At 40.0% G+C, this 20255-nt stretch overlaps 1 protein-coding gene across 1 annotated transcript; it reads left to right on the top strand.

Moving 5' to 3' along the window:
- Window positions 1–7596: 7596 nt before the first annotated feature.
- Window positions 7597–18917, top strand: LOC127979289 (terminal nucleotidyltransferase 5A-like). Its single transcript, XM_052584641.1, has 2 exons — window positions 7597–7988; window positions 16311–18917. The coding sequence occupies exons 1-2, from the start codon at window positions 7833–7835 to the stop codon at window positions 17334–17336; spliced, it is 1182 nt and encodes a 393-aa protein (XP_052440601.1). The 5' UTR covers window positions 7597–7832; the 3' UTR covers window positions 17337–18917.
- The last annotated feature ends 1338 nt before the right edge of the window (window positions 18918–20255 follow it).

Below are 20255 nucleotides of genomic sequence, written 5' to 3'. Positions count from 1 at the left end.
TCGGTGACCGACGCAAAATGCGATCTACCAGAGCGCCATGGGTGCTGCCCCTTCCCAAGTAGCAATGGGAAAACATACCTGTTCTGCTTGGAGCAGGGATGCTGCGGAAGCCCCATCCTTCCCGAAGGAGGTCTCGGGAGCAAATACACATATAGCATCCATTTAGGAGTATACAGAGAAATTTGAGGTGATTAAAAACCCTCTTGGGAAGGCAGAAGTCTGCCAGGGAAACACAGGCTCTAAGGCTATACCGATGGAGGATCTCAACAGGGTCTACAGTACGGACACTCTGGAGTAGTTTAAGCAAGCCGACACTAACCAGGGTCTCACAGTGCCACTACCCATTTGAGGTGAGAACACAGGAGGATACAGGCTCTACACTAAGGCTATAGAACCTAGCAAACATGTTAGGGGTCCCCCAGAATGCAGCTCTACAAATATCTGTCAGCCACGAACCAGCGCCCAGGAGGATTCACCACTTCTAGTTGAGTGAGCTCACAACCTGAACGGGCAGGGCACATCCTGAGCCTGATAAGCCAGGGCTACGGCATCCACAATCCAGTGGGCCATCCTCTGCTTAGAGACGGCACTCCCCTTCTGCTGGCCTCCGTAACAGACAAAGGGCTGGTCTGAGGTCCTGAAGCTTTGTGTCCGGTCTACGTAGCATCTCAATGCTCGGACAGGACAGAGCAAAGCCAAGGCTGGGTCTGCCTCCTCCAGGGGCAGCGCTTGCAGGTTCATAACTTGGTCTTTGAAGGGTGTAGTGGCGCCAAACCAGCCACTCTACTGCCGGAAGTGGTTCTCGTCTGTCTGTCGCCAGAACGAGTCAGCAGCAATGGGGCTCTGCCCCCCTGAAGGTAGCGGAGCCTGGTTCACAGCCACCTCAGCGTGCTTAACGCCCAGACACGTGAGGCAGCGATCATGACCATCACCCGGTGCCAGGTAACGACAGCATCCAGAAACGCACGGGTGAAACGGCATCCTTATAAGGAAAATCCGTTGTCTTTATAAAGTCGCACCCGTGGAGCTCTTTTAGAGGAAATTTGCTCTTAGGAAATGCTCTTTTAGTGCTGAGGTGCACAGGGGAGATGGCCGCTTGCAACACGACAGGGGGTAATGCAGCCTGAAGTGTGCAATCCACTCCACACAAGAACGAAAGCCGCTGAAGCGTCGTCTCGCCAACACACAAAGCTTCTGAGATCATACTTGTGGCGAGTGGGGTGGGGCCGAGGGACGTGGGAACAAGGAGTGAGGCCGGCGGAATGATTGGGAAATCAGCGAAACCTGTGACCCACCGCTGGTCCCTAGTCCCACGTAGGAGATGGAAGGATATAAAACTGGAGCGACGATAGTGAAGGATGAGAGAGGACCAGGCCTGGGCTTTTAGTTGTGTTTTGATTTTTATTTGTGTTATTTTTATCTGTTTTGTGTTTATTTTTAGAATGATTAAAGTTTCATTTTGATTGTGCGCCGGTTCCTGCCGCCTTCTTCCCGACGATTATGGAGTTTTTATTATTACAGTGGTGCCGAAGCCCAGGAGAAGGAGGGACGCGCTGCTGAAGATCCCTCGCCGCTGTGGTGAATCCGCGGTGCCATCGAGCTGGCGAGGAGTGTGCCGCCATGGACGCTCGAGGCGGTGGGCTGGAGCGAGTTGCCGGGGACGGGCGAGCTCGCTGCCGACCGCCCGCGATGTGGAGGGGCGGTTGCCGTCCGTGAGGGAGCAGAGGAGTCGGCGCCGTTCGCCAGAGAGCTGGAGCCTGCTGCCGTCCGCCTGAATGGGGAGGAGCAGAGAACGGGGGACTCCTGCCGGCTGCCCAAAACCGGAGGAGCCGTCGCCGTCCACCGGGCGGTGGAGGAGTGTTGTGCCGTCCGCCGACGGCCGTCCAGTGCCACTGCCAGGAACTGCGGAGGAGATCACCCAGTTGGTGGAGGGCCGGGCAGCAGTGCGTCTGTGAACAAGTTTTTTTTTCTCCCCTCTCTCCCCTCTTTCGCTCCTCCTTCCATCTCCTTTTCCCTCGGCTCGTCTGTCCTACCCCCAGGTTCCCGCACGTCCCTGTGAGCGGTCCCCCCCAGAGGGGGGGGGGGAAGGAGGTGGTAGAGCACAGTCTCGAGGGTACCCCCCGGCCTATGGAGGTATGTGACGAGTGGGGCGGGGCCGAGGGACGTGGGAACAAGGAGTGAGTCCCACGTAGGAGATGTAAGGATATAAAACTGGAGCAAGGATAGTGAAGGACGAGAGAGGACCAGGCCTGAGCTTTTAGTTGTGTTTTGATTTTTATTTGTGTCGTCCGTGAGGGGCTGATGCGCTGTTTTGTGTTTATTTTTGGAATTATTAAAGTTTCATTTTGATTGTGCGCCGGTTCCCTCCTCCTTCTTCCCAACGATTATGGAGTTTTTATTATTACAGTGCTGAACTCGTAGTTCCCAGCAGACACAGTTGAGCACAGCGATACTAACGCTCGGCTCCGAAGCCCAAAGATGGTATGCTTTGCACCTGCTGCCTTCTTATACTCACGCAGTGATCAGCGGCAGCTGGATGCAATAATTGCATGCCAATGTGCACTGGCTCGTTGTGACGGCTGGTGAAAGGACAGTCTGGAAACAATAGCGAGTTAAAGGTTTTAATGAGAAGATATGGCGATGGTACATAAACAGACAATGATGATGAGACAGCGATACTCCGAAAGGATGGTGTAGCAGTGAGAAGTCCAGACAGTGGTGTAGAGAAGGTGAGGAATCCGGATGTTGACGGCGTGAGGCAGCAGGAGAGAGTGGCACAGGAACTGCGGGGAATAGAGCCGAAGGTAAGTGTCCGTGGCTTAGTGAACGTGCGAAGAGTGGATGAGGTTCTGGGAAAACACAGACATCCAAATGAAAACCAACACTGAAGCCAGACGGGGGGTAAACACAGCGACATAGAACAACGATCTCACAAACACAGGACGTGAGACAAGCCATTATATAGTGGATGAGTAATGAGTGGCAGCTGTTGCTGATACAATTAACGGAGACGCCCACAACTAATCAGTGCAGACGCGGAACACACAGAATTCACCACAAAGTGTAAACAACCCGAGATCACGGTTTACCAACCGTGACACTCATTTAGTTTACACTCGAAGTAGATTGGTCTATCAAAGTGATATTCCATTTTGTGTCGGTCACCGACGTGGAGTCGAGAGTGACCGACTGAAAAGGAAATAACAAACGTAATTACTTTTAAAGAGCCAGTAAGATGAAAATTCTAAGCTTCCTATCACTATTTATAAGTCCTGTACAATAGGTTTAAATCCATCCAAGTTTAAAAAAACATTGTCATTTTGTCAAAATATAATTTTAAAATGACCTCAATTCTCAGAGATCCCCAAACGGTTCGCGCGAAGCTGTTCAAAAGATTCAGTTTCCTTAAACCCCACCTTTCGGTAGCATACTGTGTTCTGATTGGTCAACTGACATTTTGAAACTGACACTGTCAGTTTTGATTGGTTGTTCCGCACACAACTTCATGGTAAACAATGCGTTAGCATCTTTTTGGGGTGAATTATGTCTTATTCCTCTCATCGCGAAGCAAACAGTAAAATAAAAAACTTGAACAGTCTCGCTGCTTTTTCTTCTGTGTGTGCGTATTCAAGCCGCGCGCTTCAGTTTGAATCTGAATAGCGCGTTCAGCGCGGGGGCGTGGTCACATTAGATATAACGAAGGGAGACGTGAAAATCGACATCGCGTTGTTTTCATATGGATTACTTCATCACAGAATATCTGTTAGCAGCACTTGTTACACTTCATTTTAATGACGTGTTTGTAATTGAAGATCAGCAGCGCAGACAAAGGCTGCAAACAGCACAAATACTGATAAGACGCTCGGGAGAAAACAAACACATAACTTCATAATCATACTTCGCGTTTTGATTCTGAGATGCTTGTTGGTCCAAATAAAGTTGGTAATGAACCCTCTTTTATGGCCAAACGCTTTGAAAATACCGCCTTGTACTCACAGAGATTAGAAAAGCAGTCATCAGTGAAATGTCGTGAACACAACAAAAGGGATTTGTTGTACTGCTCTGTTATTGTGGTGAAAATGAATTTTAGCCATTGGTTCTTCTGATCTTCATTCTTTGGCAGTGAAAATAAAACAAACTTGCCTTTACAATTAAAAACACATTGTCTCCTCGACATGATGCTCTCACACCAAACAGAGTGTCTGTGTGTGTGTGTGTGTGTGTGTGTGTGTCGGGGGTGGGGCAGGTCAGAGTAGTTTTGTTTCTCCCAGGACGGTAGGCGGAGATTATTATGCAAAGTGTTCCTAGTGACGTACATAGAGATGGGCATAAGATTTGAAATCTATAACGACTCGTTTTAGCGATTCAGAGTCGACTCCTTACTTTAGAAGCCAATAACTTTATAAATCGTGTACTTTTTGGTTTAAGTACTTTGCACATTGTTTACACTGATGGTCAGCTACATCATACACTGTAATACAGGTAATTTTTGATTTTCCATCTGTGTGGCTCTTTAAAAGTTACTTTCCCCAACACTGTTGATGAGACACAACAAAAACACAGCTCCGATCACAGCATCCTCCATCCTCCGGTTGTTAACGTTGTTCTTTGTGAACGTTGTTGAATGTAGCGTACAAATGAGATCGCTGTCGACCAGCTTCCGTCACTCACTAGTATACATTGTCGGTGCGAATGCAACCCTTTACATGGTACTGGGAAATAGTTCACACAAAATCATCCCAGTACTTTAGTATCTGTACATTTAGTTCTGGAATAAAAGTGGTGCAAAGGCTCTATAGAAAAGATTCAAAGAATCCAGAGAAATCTCTGCAATGTAGGGCAAGGCAGGGAAGCTCAGGTGAATGTGCTTGACCTTAGTTTGAGCCCCCAGATGGCATTACATAAGAAACTGTCATGCTGCATGTGATAAATATAGCCACATTGGCTCAGGAGTACTTCAGAAAACCACTGTCACTTGACACAATTTTACGCTGTATCAAGAAATGCAACCTGAATCACTGTAACACAAAGAGAAAACTAAACACATTTTTTATGCAGTGATAAATGTGTCCGGGTTCTCTGGACCAGAGCTCATCTCAGACAGTCAAAAAGACTCAGAGTCCACATTTCAACTTGCTTCTGGGGAAAATGGATGTCAAGTTCTCATTTCCAAAGACCAAAGGGATCATCCAGACTTTAATCAGTGACAGATGCAGACGCAATTATAAAAGGTTACAGAGAATGAACAAATGACATATTCATGATTTTATGGCATATCCAAAAATGTCCCAACTTTTCTGGAATTGCAAAGATGGGAAACATATGCTCCTCATTTTTAAAATAGCTTCTATTTTAGTGTTTTACATATTTGTTATGGTCAATTAAATTTCAAATCTTGCTTTGATTTGTCAGCGTGGTATTCCAGCTATAATAAGTAGAAGAAATGTTACTTGAGCAATAATCAGCATGATTTCTGAAGCACCATGCGACACTGAAAGCTGGAGTAATAGAGCTTTATCATGAAAGAAAACACATTTTAAAATATATTCAGATAGAAAGCAGTTCTTTCAAATGTAGATTTACTGCTTTTGTTTGTATTTATTTTTTAATTTTTTTTTATGAATGCAATCTTACTGAGCAGAAGAGTTTTATTTCTAAACCTTTAACAAATCTGATCTTTTTTTGTTTTTTGTTTTGCTGGAAATGATACAACAGCTAGTCTGGAAGCGCTAGTAGCACTACTACAACAGCCAACATATTTATAGTAAAATTTGTGAGCATTTAAAAAGCTCTGTTAAAGCAACACAAACTATAAGACAAAGTTTTTAGCGCTGAAAATACGAGGTTGTATAACTGTGTGATTCAGTACAGCAGGGAAATACCACAAATGATAGAGAATCAATCAGTCATGTATATCTGAATGTGTTTTGACAGCCCGATGGTCTAGCATTTGTCACATCTATTCAGTTTCTTAACCTGTCCCTCATGAGCACACAGAGATCATCACAATGAGAGCATTCTAAAAGGTTTCTGTTTTGTATTCTCTGCCAGAGTTTCGTTTCTGCCCCCTCACATGATACTTTACACTTAACATGCTGGTCGACTTGATGACGTCTTTTAAATGGCCAGCAGGTATAGATCACATTTCTGTGACGGAATAGAAGCAGGATTAAAGTCATATACAAGCAGCGTTTCGAGCTAAGGACCTTCTCTGTTTGCTATAAGGAACCTGGGAAAATAAAGGATGTTTGCAGAGGTAAGGCCTTACTGTTTGATCAGGTTATAAAAGGCCTAAACTTCCTTTGGGACTTATCAAATATAATACCAGACTCAAAGTTTAAGACTTTCAGGAGCCAAATCAACAAGGAAATACACTGTAGTTATAAAAAATGCAGTCATTCTTCCTGATCTGACCCTTAAAATGACTTTCAGTGTTTAATTTGGCTGTTGATTCAGCCATAATATATTAATCAATACAGTTTTGGTTACCTAACAAAATGCTTTTACAGTGCACATCAAAAATAATTTTCACCACAGCAGTAAAACTGTCTCATTATCTCCTGAGATCATTCAAGATGTCATGTTTTTTTTCTTCACTTTATTGCTCTATACATCTTATGTCTATATGTTGTTCTGTAAACTGCCTTCCTGTACATACATCATGTTTGTAGAATGTTGTTCTATGGTACTCCCTTGTAATAAATGTTTTGTTTATACAAATTATTATGAAGAATTTTCAGTTTGGATTGCTTGAAACTACCCAAAGCATTGCTCCAACGTCACATAAAAAGATATCAGATTTCCAGTATATGTGTATAAATTATATTGTTTTTCTTCAGTTTCATTTACTTTTGAGCTGAGTTCTCATGCTATGAAAAACAAAATACTTTAGACTGTATAAAATTTTGGACAAATGAAAAATATATAACAGGTTACTTAACTCTTTTTAGAACAGCTGCTGTAATAACATTATAACAACTGATATATTGTGTCACAATAGCACAGTAACCAGAGACAAATGGCATTTAACCAGCTTATAAAGCAATGAGAGAAATACATTCCTGTACAACCTACACATTCAGGAAAATGTACAAAAGCAGCCAGGTACAAATATGTACCACTCAGGTCTAATATGTACACTTTGGGTGCTAATATGTACCTTTAAGGTACTTATGTGCATCCTTTAGGGGTAAATAAGTTAAAAAAAAAAAAAAAAATTTTTTTTTGAAAAGGTTCCACCCCAGTGACATCTTTTGAACCTTTTTTTTCTTCATGGGAGTGTATATATTTAGGCAAAACCTATTGTTAGTCAAACGCTTAAGGGTTGAATGTACTATTGAACTAGCTGTGTAATAAACTAACTAGCCTTTGAGAATCCTGGTTCTTGTTTACAACAAACCGAACACATGCTGCCACACAACCGTACGCTCCTCCCACAGCCAGTGAGTGCAGCCGGGAATATGACGTATACGTGTGGGGGGCGGGCACATGGAATTCCGTTCTTATCGAGGTTCTAATTATTCATAAAGCGGACCAATTGAGAGGCGTATGTAAATGAGTCCGGTTTAAATGTATTTGTAGGCTTATCCCAGACTCAGTGAATGAACGCTAGACTGGAGTGAGCAGACCGCGACTGTAGGAGACGCTTCATTTCGTTTGTGCATCGATAATAATCTGGATTCTTTTGCTTTGATAAAATCTTTTTTAAAACCCACGCTTTGAAACCGATTTGACGTTCTACTCCTAAACCGAAATAAGCGGAGATCATATAGTCGGGGCATCCAGCTGACATCCACCGAGCAGACGCGAGTCTTCACCGGACTGAGCTCGCCATGTCCTCCGGGGATGAGTCGGAGCAGAGCCGGCGCTGCTGTGTTCTGTCGTGGGAGCAGGTGCAGCGTCTGGACTCCATCCTGGGAGAATGTGTCCCGATCCACGGCCGAGGAAACTTCCCTACACTCTCCGTTCAGCCACGGCATATCGTGCAGGTACAGGATCTCAGGCTCACATCAACCAGTAGCCTAGCCGACGAAACCTCGGTTGAAATCGCTACTGTATGGGGTTTTCTATGTTAAAAATGGAACGCAGTAAGAAATGTGGATAGAATTCCAATTCTAAGTGTTACAATAATTTGGAACATTCCTGAAGGATTCTAATTAATTCTCTCAGACACAAAACAAAAAAAGGCATTATAAACTAGCACTGTTACGATGACAATTTATTTTGTAAAAAAAAAAAAAAAAAAGATTATTTTATAAGGCCACAGCAAATTGGTGTTAGTCACTATTATTATTAAAACGTAGGAATATTATTCATAATAATCAGCTGCTGTAATTCTTGATCTAAGATTTGAAAAAGTTATCTTTCCCAGTTCATACTGTTATGGTTATGAAACAGATAGGATTCTAATATTATTTCTGTATAGCACCAGAATGAAAAAATAAATAAATAAATAAACAAAGAAAATCCAAGTAATATTGTTTATTGTTGGAACTATAGGCTGTTTATTGTTGCCAAGTGACAAAACTGAATGTGTGGTCATGGGTATGAGTTTATTGGCTATTTTATAAAGTTTTAACCTCATCCATCTAGAGCAGGATTGGATTTATGAAATCATATTTACATAAGGATCATTGTTTATGAGAAATGACTTGTTAATCCATGCTTTTTCTCCGGTGTCATGAACAGTTCACTGTCATTCAGGAAATAACTGGATGATTAATCTGCCATTATCAACCGAAGGGAAATGATAGTAGGCCTGTTCATCTCGTTTCAGTAAAGATGTATTAATGTTATGATAATTGACTCATGTTTATGCATTGACATCTTGATGCACAATTTGTTACACTATAAGATGTTGTTAACATTTTTTAACATACTAGTGTTTAAAGTTCTGTGGTAGTTTTTTTTTCAAGTGAAAGTCTCTATTTAAGCATCTCGTCTTCATTTTACATTTCAGTATAATCTGTCAGTTTCTCAACGAGTAGCCAAGAAGATCATTTTATTTCATGATTATTTTACTGTAATAGATACATTCTTTTGCAGTCAGTCATGACTTTTGCAGTCTTACTGGAAAAGGTGTATGTGGCAGTTTTTCTTCCGAGCTGGATTCCAGCAGATATCAGCAGGTGTTCATTCATTTCTGCATTTCTCTCCCTTTAATCTATTTAACATCCAGGGAGACTCTTCTGATTATTTATGAAATTATTCCATACACCAATATACACTCAACAGATTCATTTTTTAATTATAACTAAAAAAGCAACAACAACTAGAATGAAGTTTAGATCACAGATCATTTTTATTAGCAGAGATAAATGTTTAAAACGTATACTTATTTTGTGTGACTAATTAAAAAGCCTCTGGGTCTGCTTATTATTATAATATATATATTTTTTTTAAAGGAATGTAGTATTTCCCTTCATTTAGCTTGTTTTACTGCAGCCTCATTGTTGCAGGAAAGCCATTTCACACAATTATCAGTAAAACAAGATATATATATATATATATATATATATATATATATATATATATATATATATATATATATATATATATAGTATTTTTTACCCCGCCGTATTAAATGGGTTATTCGAAATTAGGCCACTCTTTGCTGACATCACCGACCTTTCCAACGAATGTGCTCATTACTCTAACATCTGGTTGTATCTAATGTGAGAAACACATACATGTCCAGAAGGTTTTAGGTCTTGCAGTATCCCATCTTTAATTAAGTTTTTAATTTAGTCTTTATGAAAACTATCCGCTTTTATTATAAATAAGAGTAAGACTCTCTCAGTAAGGCCAGTAGTTCATTTACACGATGAACAGTCATTACAGTTACTCTACAGTTCATGGTTACAACCTAATAACTGTAGTCTTGCAGAGCCAGACCCTTGACTTAGCTTAAAATCTGGTTGACTTTGTAGTTTAGGCTGGTCAGAACTGCCTATTTAGACAGGATGAGACCGCCTGACTGACATATAAAGCAACCATTGTTGTTGTTTAGTGGCAGGTTTATCTGACAGGTTTTTTTTTTCAAAACTCTGAATATTCTGTACTTAAAACACCTTTATTACTTTCCATCCAATTACATTCACAGAATTACTGTCCATCCAAACGTAATAAGTACAGATTATTTCCCAGACGGAAGACAAAATTCTGCTCATGACTATGTAGTTTGCTTGCAACTGCCTGAAAAACTCTATCAATTATCTTTGTTACTCTTATTTCTAATATATTTCAAAGATTTGAATCAAGTCCAGTGATTAGTTCATTTTTACACAGAATCCTTTACACTGAATACAACTCCACCTATTATTTCAACTTAAAAACTACAGGCATTTCAACTTAATTTATATTAAACTGACTTTAAATTAAACCCATATGAAAAGTTGAAATTGCTCAACTTATTCTGATGAGTAATTAGAAAAACACAGGTGGCCACAACTCACTAGTGAAAACATTCTTTTGTTTCCTGAAAGAGTGACAGAAACCTGTGCATCTCAACTGTTAAGTAACATTCTGGGAATCTGATTAAAGCTTGATGTATTTTTGTAGTTTTGTCTGCAATATAACACATCTACAACCACTAGGAGGCAAACATTTTCCCACCAGAAGGTGGTTTGTTTCCTGGTATCAGTATTTAGTGATGTTTTAAAGGATTCACCATCCTTATAACCAAGTGCAGAAAGAACAGCACCATTTCATTTTTCTCAGTGGTATCATTACTGCAGTGTTGCTTGGCTTACACTGGCCCGTTTAGCAGACAAAGTTGGCTTGTTTGTGGCCCATAAGGTTAACAGTGGATTAATCCTGTTGGAAACAGTAGACTTGTGGGCCAGTGCTGACATGGCATCCATGTTGTAAAGAAGAGCCTGGTAAATCTTTCTGTTTGGCCAGAGTGTAAACTAAATCCTCAGGATTACTTTTTTTTTTTTTTTTTTTTATCTGAAAGGATACACCGACTCCACATCTAAGCCATTCCCATTGTTCCTGTCTTAGAACAGGTGCTTTTCTAAGTATGTGAATGAATGTCTTAAAGAAATACATCCCTCCAGCACGTCACGTAATCCTGGTTAAAACCAGGGGCTGGAATCAGTGTGAGGTCTAGATTACACCATTGGTCTCAAACTCAATTCCTGGAGGGTCACCGCTCCAAGCAACCAGCTCCAAATCACACCTGCTTGGAAGTATCTAGTGATCCCGAAGACCTTGATTAGCTGGATCAGGTGTGTTTGATTGGAGTTGGAGCTAAACTGTGCAGAGCTGTGGCCCTCCAGGAATTGAGTTTGAGACCACTAGATTACACCATACACCCTTACCTGCAGGGGGAGCTAATCAACACAGCCTGTCTAACCTCATTTTAGTGTAAAATGCATCTTTTTTTAAAATAAATATTGTTGTAATATTGGCCTCCAGAGAAATTAAGTTCAAAGAAATTCAAGTATCTAAAAGCTAGTATAAGTTTTGTCAGCATTTACTCATGTTGTTCCAAACCTGTAAGACTTTCCGTCAAATGTAGACCTCTCAGCCTCTTTTCAGAGCTGCACTCTTTGTCTTCTGTCTTTTATTTCCACATTGTGAATTTACAAATAAACCACTCGTTTTAAAATCTTTTCGGGCTACTGCCATTTGTTATGACACCTGCTTCGAACATTACAATGGACATAACTTTCGTTAACACTACATTAAGTAAACCCACTTCAAGAGCAAATTTAACTTCAACATGATCCAACAGTGTAATGGAAGTTACGTATATGAGTAAGTGCTTAAAGCTTTATCCAAGCTTCATATAACACCTAGGATTATCCACATGGCCATGGCCAATAGCTAGAATTTCAGAGATTCCATTAAGTGAATTTTTGGGAAAGATTTAACGGGTAAAACTCTTCAGAGTCTATTCTAGTACAGTGGATTCACTGACTCATCTCCTGAGCCTGGGCCAGTGTCAGAGACTCGTAAGTGGTTCATTCATCCCTTTACATTTGGCAGTCCACTGTGCTCACAGTGGGTGTGGGTGTCCGGGGGGCAATGATGCTGTTCTGCTGGCCTGTTCCCCAGCCTAAACCTGTAAAATGCAGTGTGGAAATCTGCCTCGTAGTCATCCCACAAATAAAGCAGAGGACCGTTTTTAGCTAGGTTGGAAAACCAAACAGGACGTGAGTTTTCTTGTCACCAAGGCTTTGTCAGCTACAGTCAGACCAGTGCATTTGTGCCTTTTTACAAATCTTTCACATAGGATCAAAGGAAGTAGCCTTGAGGTATTACCTTGTACGGAAAACCAGATCTCTTTGGTTAGTGCAAACTGAAATAAGACTCAGATGTTCAACACACAATCATCTTCATTGAAAGTAGTGTGACTAACTTATCTTTCCAGTGCTGATGCCGTGCGCTCTCCTATTGCGGGTTTGATATTGAAATATTGAGCTGATCATTAATAAAATCTTATCTTTTGATTTCGGTGATGTGAGCTCCATTAAATTTAAATATAAAGCAGCAATTGGAGATTGGATTTATATCCATTTTGCGATGACACTTTTATGCGGCCAAGTGTAAATGGATACATTTTAATAAATCAGATAGCTATCCGATTAGTGAAGGTGTAGACAGGTCCTAGAGACAGGATTGGACACCTCTGATGCACTGTAAATGGTCATACATGGATTTTGTAGTAATGCTTAATGTTTTTTTTTTTTTTTAATGTGGTCTTAATTGTACAGATCACAAATGAGATTCCATTTCTTATAAATAACAATGACATAGTCTCAGTAATCCTATTTTTTATTTTTTATTTTTTTGTTATGAAGAAACATAACTTGATGAATCCCTGGTGAACTCAATGAAGATATATTATAAAGATATTGTAATCACAATAAATGTGCACTATTTTTGTCATCACTGGCTTGATAGAGGTTCAGCAATCAGTGTTTTTTAAGCAGTTAATTTTAAAGAGCACTTCTCAAGATTTTGCATTCATTTGGTTGTATTTTTAAAGTGAACGCACCCCACCCCCATCCCCCATCCCCCATCCCCTCTCTATTTATTTCTCTCTCTCTCAGTGTGTGTGTGTGTGTATTTGTGCGCTGTTAGTTAACATGCCTTTTGTATGAGTGCTCTTTATTTCAGGGACAAGTTCTCTATTATCTAACTATTAACTATGACTTTTTTTTCCTGTATAAACTCATACTTGGCTGCTTATTATTAGTGAAGTAGTTGGTAGATTTAGGTATGAGATGGATCAAGGGATCTAAAATATGGTCATGCAGAATAAGGCATTAATATGTGCTTTATAATGACTAATAAACAGCCAATATACTCGTTTTATACATGTTAATAAACAACCAGTGTATACTGAGAATGTGTCTGTAAACTAAATAGTTGGTGCATCCTGCCAATACACGATAAATCGTAATCATAAAATAAAATAAAAAATAAAAAAATGTCCCTATTTTAGTTAGCCATCTGTCTGAAAGTGTAAGGTTACCACTGTAATTAACTAGTTCTCCATGCTGGAAAAATGGTTTCCCGGCAGTTCTTTTTTATGGTCATTCAAATGTATAATTCCATTTGTGGAAACAGATCTGAAAGCTTCATTTTATGTCCCGACTTTTGCTATAAAAACGGAAAACCAACATTTATTCTGGAGCACTGTGTTGTTCTTCAAATTGAGTGCTTTTCCAGCGTCTTGTAGTTTGTTTTTTTAACTCAGATTTTTCACCTGGTTGTTTTTTATACTGGTTGTCAAAAGATATCTGCTGATGAAATGAAAAGTTTGCCATTTAGTTGGTGAAAGCTACAGACACTGCTGGGATTATGTAACTCTGCAGACAAATAGGTCAACCACTATCATGTGGTGTGATGGGTAGACAATACATAAGCCCACATTCATAAATCAGAGACAAAGGAAAAAGTGGTACAAACAATATATAGCAATGCACATTAACACCTTAGTCACTGCATATCAATAGCAATGCTCTGAAAAGCCACTTGTATTACTTCAGAAACCTCATATCAATGCTTTCACAAGCACCTCACACACCCCTAGCATCATGGCGGTGATGTTTTCCCCATCGGATCCACTTAAGTCTCTTCTACTCTGGCTGGCCAATAGACTAGAAATAGACTAGAGAACTAGAGTAAAGAGTTTCACAGATTCTCAATTTTCTAGGTCTTTGACACAGGCTAAATCACGTCTTGTCAAGTTGAGTGGAGATTCTCCATTTCTTCAGTGCTCTTGGATGCACTGCTGGTTTGGTTAAATATGTGGGTCACACTCAGTCTGATATAACGCCCCATTTATTTTATAGCTATATCTCTCTAATCACTGAGAATGTCAATTGTTTTAAAAGTTGTTCATTAGCTGATGTCAGCTGGCTTTGGAGTCTCTTTGGAGGCCATCTTGGCTTTGTGTGTGTTTGAGAGAAAGATGTACAGATTAAAGACAGAAAAGCAAGAAAGCTGCCAATGCCAGCAGTGACTTGTCATTTCCCAGGGAAAACTGAATCGTTCTCTAGTGAAGACTTACATCTCAGTTCTCACCTTTATTCAGTCTGATAGAGGTGTGTGTTTGTTTCTGAGAAGTGTGCAGAAGCTTACTTAAATTACAGTGCTGCACTGCATGAACCTCAGAAAGAAAGGTTGCCATTTCCTTCTAATGTAGCTGGTCTGTTAAACCAACGCAATCCCTTTTCTTCTTGAATTTCATTCACAATTCCCCAAATTCCCCCTTACATAATTGATTTTTATATATTTTGACTGAATGGGTTGCTTTTTCAGTAACCAATTAGTGAGAAATTACATACATTTTATTGGAAAAACAACAGCCCATACATGTGAAAGGTTTATTAATAGATTTGTTGAATCCTGTGATGATTTGTGGAATTAGCCTGAGACACACTGCTCGATTTTTGGCCATCCCAGATAAAAGATTGGCATCGAGGCCAGCCGAGTCAGTGTAAATATTTCTGGGTATATGAAGTCTGGTTTTGTGCCATTGTCACACAAGAGGTACCACAAAATGTACTTTGGTCCAAAGATAAGCAATAGCACAAATCTAGTCCTCAAAGACCCCAGATTATCTGCATAGTTTGAGTCAGAGTCAACCCAGGAGGCATACAGTGTCATAAGATGGTTACAACGTATTCAATATCATTTCAGCATCTTAAGTCAATATTAATTTGATGTCCAATACCAACATCAGATGATGTTGCTATATGTTGTTTTTAGGTTGTGTAACCAAAACCAATGCAAAGTCAACTTCAAACTGGTTTCGAATACTGACATCAACCCAATTTTCATTCTCAGCCAAAATACTCCATCTGTCTGATATCATGTTCATTGTCAACCTGACTTTATATTGACATCCTGTGCCTGCTGGGAAGACTGTGTCCAATTGCTCATGATTTTGGTAAAATATGGTCTTGGACTTGTGACTGAACGGTCATCACAATACAAATGGCATTCCATCCCTTTTGATAAAGTTGTAGGAAGAAAGAACAAAGAAAAAAGGTTATCATGCTTAAAGATAGGGAAGGTTATTTAAAAATGGCTAGCGATAGCAAGTTATTTTTGAAAGCAAGATCCCCACCTTCCCTGCATAGTCGCTCTGCAAAGCCACACCTCCTCCAAAACACACAAATGCTCTCAGGCAGAACAGGGACTAACCTGCAACACGATGAGAGATGGTGTTTGTGGAGGATTAAATGCAACACTGTCAGATTATCTCAGGTCTCATTCACCAGTGAGAAAACATTACAGTAAAAAGTGCATAATGTTACAATGATAGCACCTTTCATTCATGCTAGAACGCACTGCTGACGTATCATGTCTGTGGAAACGGTGCGCAGAAGTTTGCAAATACATATTTTACAGGCAGGCTGTTGTAATGTTCGGACCGGATGGATGAAGATTTTCTGACATAATTTGTTGACCCTTTAACAACATTTTAATCCCAAAATTGTGTCTTGAACCTATCCCTATCCCTACACCTAAACCCATCCTTAACCATGAATAATCTCTAAAATCAGAGGAAATGATAGATGTATGACACTGATGTACAAGCACCAAACAGTGATTGCAAGTCCAAACTTCACAAAAACTATAATCTTGTTCTTCAAATCTGATTGGTTAATCACAATGTTGTTCCAGTGTCAACATAGATGTTGATTCAGGAACATTTCACACTTGGTAAAATCAGGTTCCGCATGGGAAGAGACTTACTTTTAACCAGCAAAACAAACAATGTTTCTGAACCAAATCATCTACCCGGCCTTTAATAGTGTCTCTTTCGGTGTCTCCTTCACCTTTAGGTGGTTCGTGCTCGTCTGGAGGAGCGAGGCGTAGTGGTGCGGGATGTGAAGCTGAATGGCTCAGCTGCCAGTTATGTGCTCCACCAGGACACTGGACTTGGCTACAAAGATCTGGACCTGATCTTTGGTCTGAGTCTGACCGATGACAGGACCTTCCGTCTGGTGAAGGACGTGGTCCTGGACAGCCTCCTGGAGTTCCTGCCTGCCGGCGTGAGCCGGGACCGCATCAACGCCCTGACCCTGAAGGAAGCGTATGTGCAGAAGCTGGTGAAGGTTTGCAATGACACGGACCGCTGGAGCCTCATCTCACTTTCCAACAACACTGGCAAAAACGTGGAGCTAAAATTTGTGGATTCCCTGCGACGGCAGTTTGAGTTCAGCGTGGACTCTTTTCAGATCGGCTTGGACTCGCTGCTGCTTTTCGACCGCTGCTCCGAGACACCCATGTCCGAGAGTTTCCATCCCACTGTGCTTGGAGAGAGCATGTTTGGAGACTTTAAAGAAGCGTTGGGACACCTACATGCCAAAATCATCGCTACGCACAGCCCGGAAGAGATCCGTGGTGGCGGGCTCTTGAAATACTGCCACCTGCTGGTAAGAGGTTTCCGTCCAGTGTCTGAGACGCAGATGAAGACGCTCCAGCGCTACATGTGCTCACGCTTCTTCATCGACTTCCCAGACATCAATGAGCAGCAGAGGAAGTTGGAGGCGTACCTGCAGAACCACTTTAACGGCATGGAGCACAAAAGGTACGATTGCCTCGTGACTCTCCATCGTGTGGTAGACGAAAGCACCGTGTGTCTCATGGGCCACGAGCGGAGGCAGACGCTCATGCTCATCTCCTCTCTGGCACTACGTGTGCTGGCCGAACAGAACGCGATTCCTGCACTGTCTAATATTACGTGTTACTACCAACCGGCACCCTATGTCAGAGACGTCAACTTCAGCAACTATTATGTAGCACATGTGCATTCGCCCATTTCTGCCTGTAACAACTCCTATCAGACATGGCTGCCTTGTAGCTGAGCTATAAAAGGACAAACACTGCTGGGGAATATTTACAGTTTTCAGATGATGTTTGGTTAAAATCCTCAGACTTTCCAAGGGGATTCTCATTAAAACATGTTGATGTCACAACTCACAGAAAAATAACATATATTTTGTGCAAAGAAATGACCATTTCTCAATTGTGATTCTCATTATACTTTCATATTTTTTTATGAGAATTAAAGTGAAGATCAAGACATTACAGCAAATACGAGATATTTTGGGATTTGGAAAATTCTTGTACTAAATATTTCTTTAAAATTATTTCACGCTGAAAAACAAAAAAAATAAAAAATAATGGTCTTACAAGTAGGCTTAACTTTCTTTATGCATAATATTGTCATAATATAATCATATATATTATAATATATGATTTCATGAGATTTTTTGTTTTTTGTTGCTTTTGTGCAAAATTGGATAGAGACCAAATGTGAGATATTGTGTCTTAATGTGGATGCCACCAACCTGTTTCACTGAATGTCATTGGGAGGAAGGTGGAGAAATGTCTAAAGCACTTCATTACTCTATGTATGTGTAACCCATTCATGTTTTATAAGTGAAACATTTTTAAGTTATGAAACCGCTTTTGTTGAGGTTATGAAAAAAAAGAGAAACAAACAAAATCAAGAAAAACAGTATATCTTGGAGACTATGTTCAGTTCAGTTGCTACTTTCCTTATTTGAAAAAACGGAGTACCAAAGACTTTACATGTTGCAGTTTAAGTGTAATGTTACTTCTGTGACTTCAAGTGCCTGAAACCAACTACAAACTGATCTGTATGTAAATTATAAATGTTTATTGTTCTGTTCTCCAGGCTACTGTATAGTACAGTATTTTTTTTTCAGGGTAATGGCATTTCCTTTCCAAATCATAAAAAAAGAAATAAAGCTAAAATTTCTCCTAGTCTTTTTCTTATATTTGTCGAAATGCATGCACATATATCACAATAAAAAGAGTACAGGAAAATATTCATGGAGTGTTACAAAATAATAATAACGTGAATGTTGCTAAACTTTAGGGTGGATGATATTATTATTATTTATTAGTCAATTTAAAAACAAACAAACAAGAAACATCTTAAGTATTATGACCCTAATGATGACAATGAAAACATTACCTGGATGCCAAATGATTACAAGTCATTAAAAAAAATGACTCAGAAAAGTAGTTGTAGATTTGAGAAATTATATTTTATTGTTATTTTATTATCTAATAAAGTGACATTCGGATATTTTAATGTCTAAATATGTTTTTGGGCCATTGTAATGTATGTCTTTTGGGACGTGGAGGGTTTATATCTGTCATAGGGCTGGCTGTGCTTGTGTTGGCCGTGTTGTGCTCATTGTTGCTGAGGACACAGCTGATGAACAGCTGTTAGGAGAGCAGTGAATGTGCTGCTTGCTGAATATGCAGTTTAGAAACAGACGCTCCACATGTTGTTGTACTCTGTGTATATGCTACAGGCCATCATTGAAGCACTGGCGTCATGGTACCTAATGTACCACTGACTAATAATTTCATTCGGTGTGACAGACGGGAAACTGTGCCATGGGCTGTTCTTAAACTGAGATATCAGGTGTGTACAGCACATGTGTTGAGCTCAGAAAGGATATTTACTGCTTTTAACCCTTGTGAAAAAGAAGTACAATGATTGTGCACTTGTAGTGTACTTAAAATCTTAAAAGGATATTTAAAAATTAAATAAAAGACACATTACGTTTGCAGAGAGTTCATGTTCATGATTCTTAAAGGGATAGTTTATCCATAAATGAAAATTCTGTCATTAATTATTTAATCCTCATGTTGTTCTAAACCTTTAAGATCTTTGAAACACAAATAAAGATTTTTAATGAAATCCAAGAGCTTTCTGACCCCGCATGGACAGCAATGCAACTGAAAGGTACCCAGACCCAGAACGTAGCAAGGACATCATTAAAATAGTCCATGTGACATCAGTGGTTCATCCGTAATTTTTAGGAAGCAGTGAGAATTATTTTTTGCGCGCAGAAAAAACAATGCAAAAATAACAACTTGCGTTACCCTAGGGTGCCATTGTAAAGAGTATCACAATGTGAGACATTTGTTGTTTACATGCAGAGGTACTCTTAATAATGGTGGAAGTCATAGGTATTCATGGTGCTTTATAAAATTATGATTGGACCACTGACTACACTTTTATTTTACCGATGGCTATACGTTTCTGGGCCTGGGAAGATTTCAGTTGCATTGCTGTCTTAAGATATTTTTGATGAAATCTGAGAGCTTTCTGAACCTCCATAGACAGCAAGGGTAGTACCACAATCAATGCCCATAAAGGTAGTAAGGATATTGTTAAAATAGTCCATGTGACATCACAACTGTATTTTCTTGCCTCAGGAAATCCAATCTAATTGGTTGTGTATTAAAAAAAAAAAAAAAAAAAAAAAAATCTGTTTCCGGAACTCTGGCCTAGTTTCATCCATTACAGAAGTTGTGAATGTCACATTAAAATAAATAAAAGGAAAGACAAACTAGTGTACTAGACAGAAAATATCTTATTTCTTAAACAAGTTAATGATTTCTGGGCAGCAAAGGCTGTAACTAATAGCACAGCATGAGTTATAGAATATGGAATTGCAATTAATAGAAGAACAGTAAAAAGCACTTGGTGAAAAAACTATGGCAAACAGGGCGCCTCGACCATTCAAGTGTGACAGATCGTTCCCTGGGATATTAATTTAAGACTCTTATGGGAAGCATAAATACAGCTTGCTGTCAGATTCAGACAGCCGTGCATGTGTACCATGAAGCATGGCCTGCTGTGACAAACGCTTGATAACTGATTCTCCAATGATCAGATTGAAGCTTATTTTGATTAGTTCAGTCCAAATAGTTCTGTTCCAAACTGTTCATAAGCA

This window comes from Carassius gibelio, chromosome B19 (genome assembly GCF_023724105.1).
Source record: "Carassius gibelio isolate Cgi1373 ecotype wild population from Czech Republic chromosome B19, carGib1.2-hapl.c, whole genome shotgun sequence".
Taxonomy (NCBI): domain Eukaryota; kingdom Metazoa; phylum Chordata; class Actinopteri; order Cypriniformes; family Cyprinidae; genus Carassius; species Carassius gibelio.
Note: the sequence above shows the minus strand (reverse complement) of the source record. Positions and strands in the feature narration are given on the sequence as shown.

Excerpts from the sequence above, each read along its gene's own strand:
- LOC127979289 (XM_052584641.1), top strand. The coding sequence starts at position 7,833 with ATGTCCTCCGGGGATGAGTCGGAGCAGAGCCGGCGCTGCTGTGTTCTG. Across the intron at positions 7,989-16,310 it reads AGCCACGGCATATCGTGCAG|GTGGTTCGTGCTCGTCTGGA; the intron begins GTACAGGATCTC and ends CTTCACCTTTAG.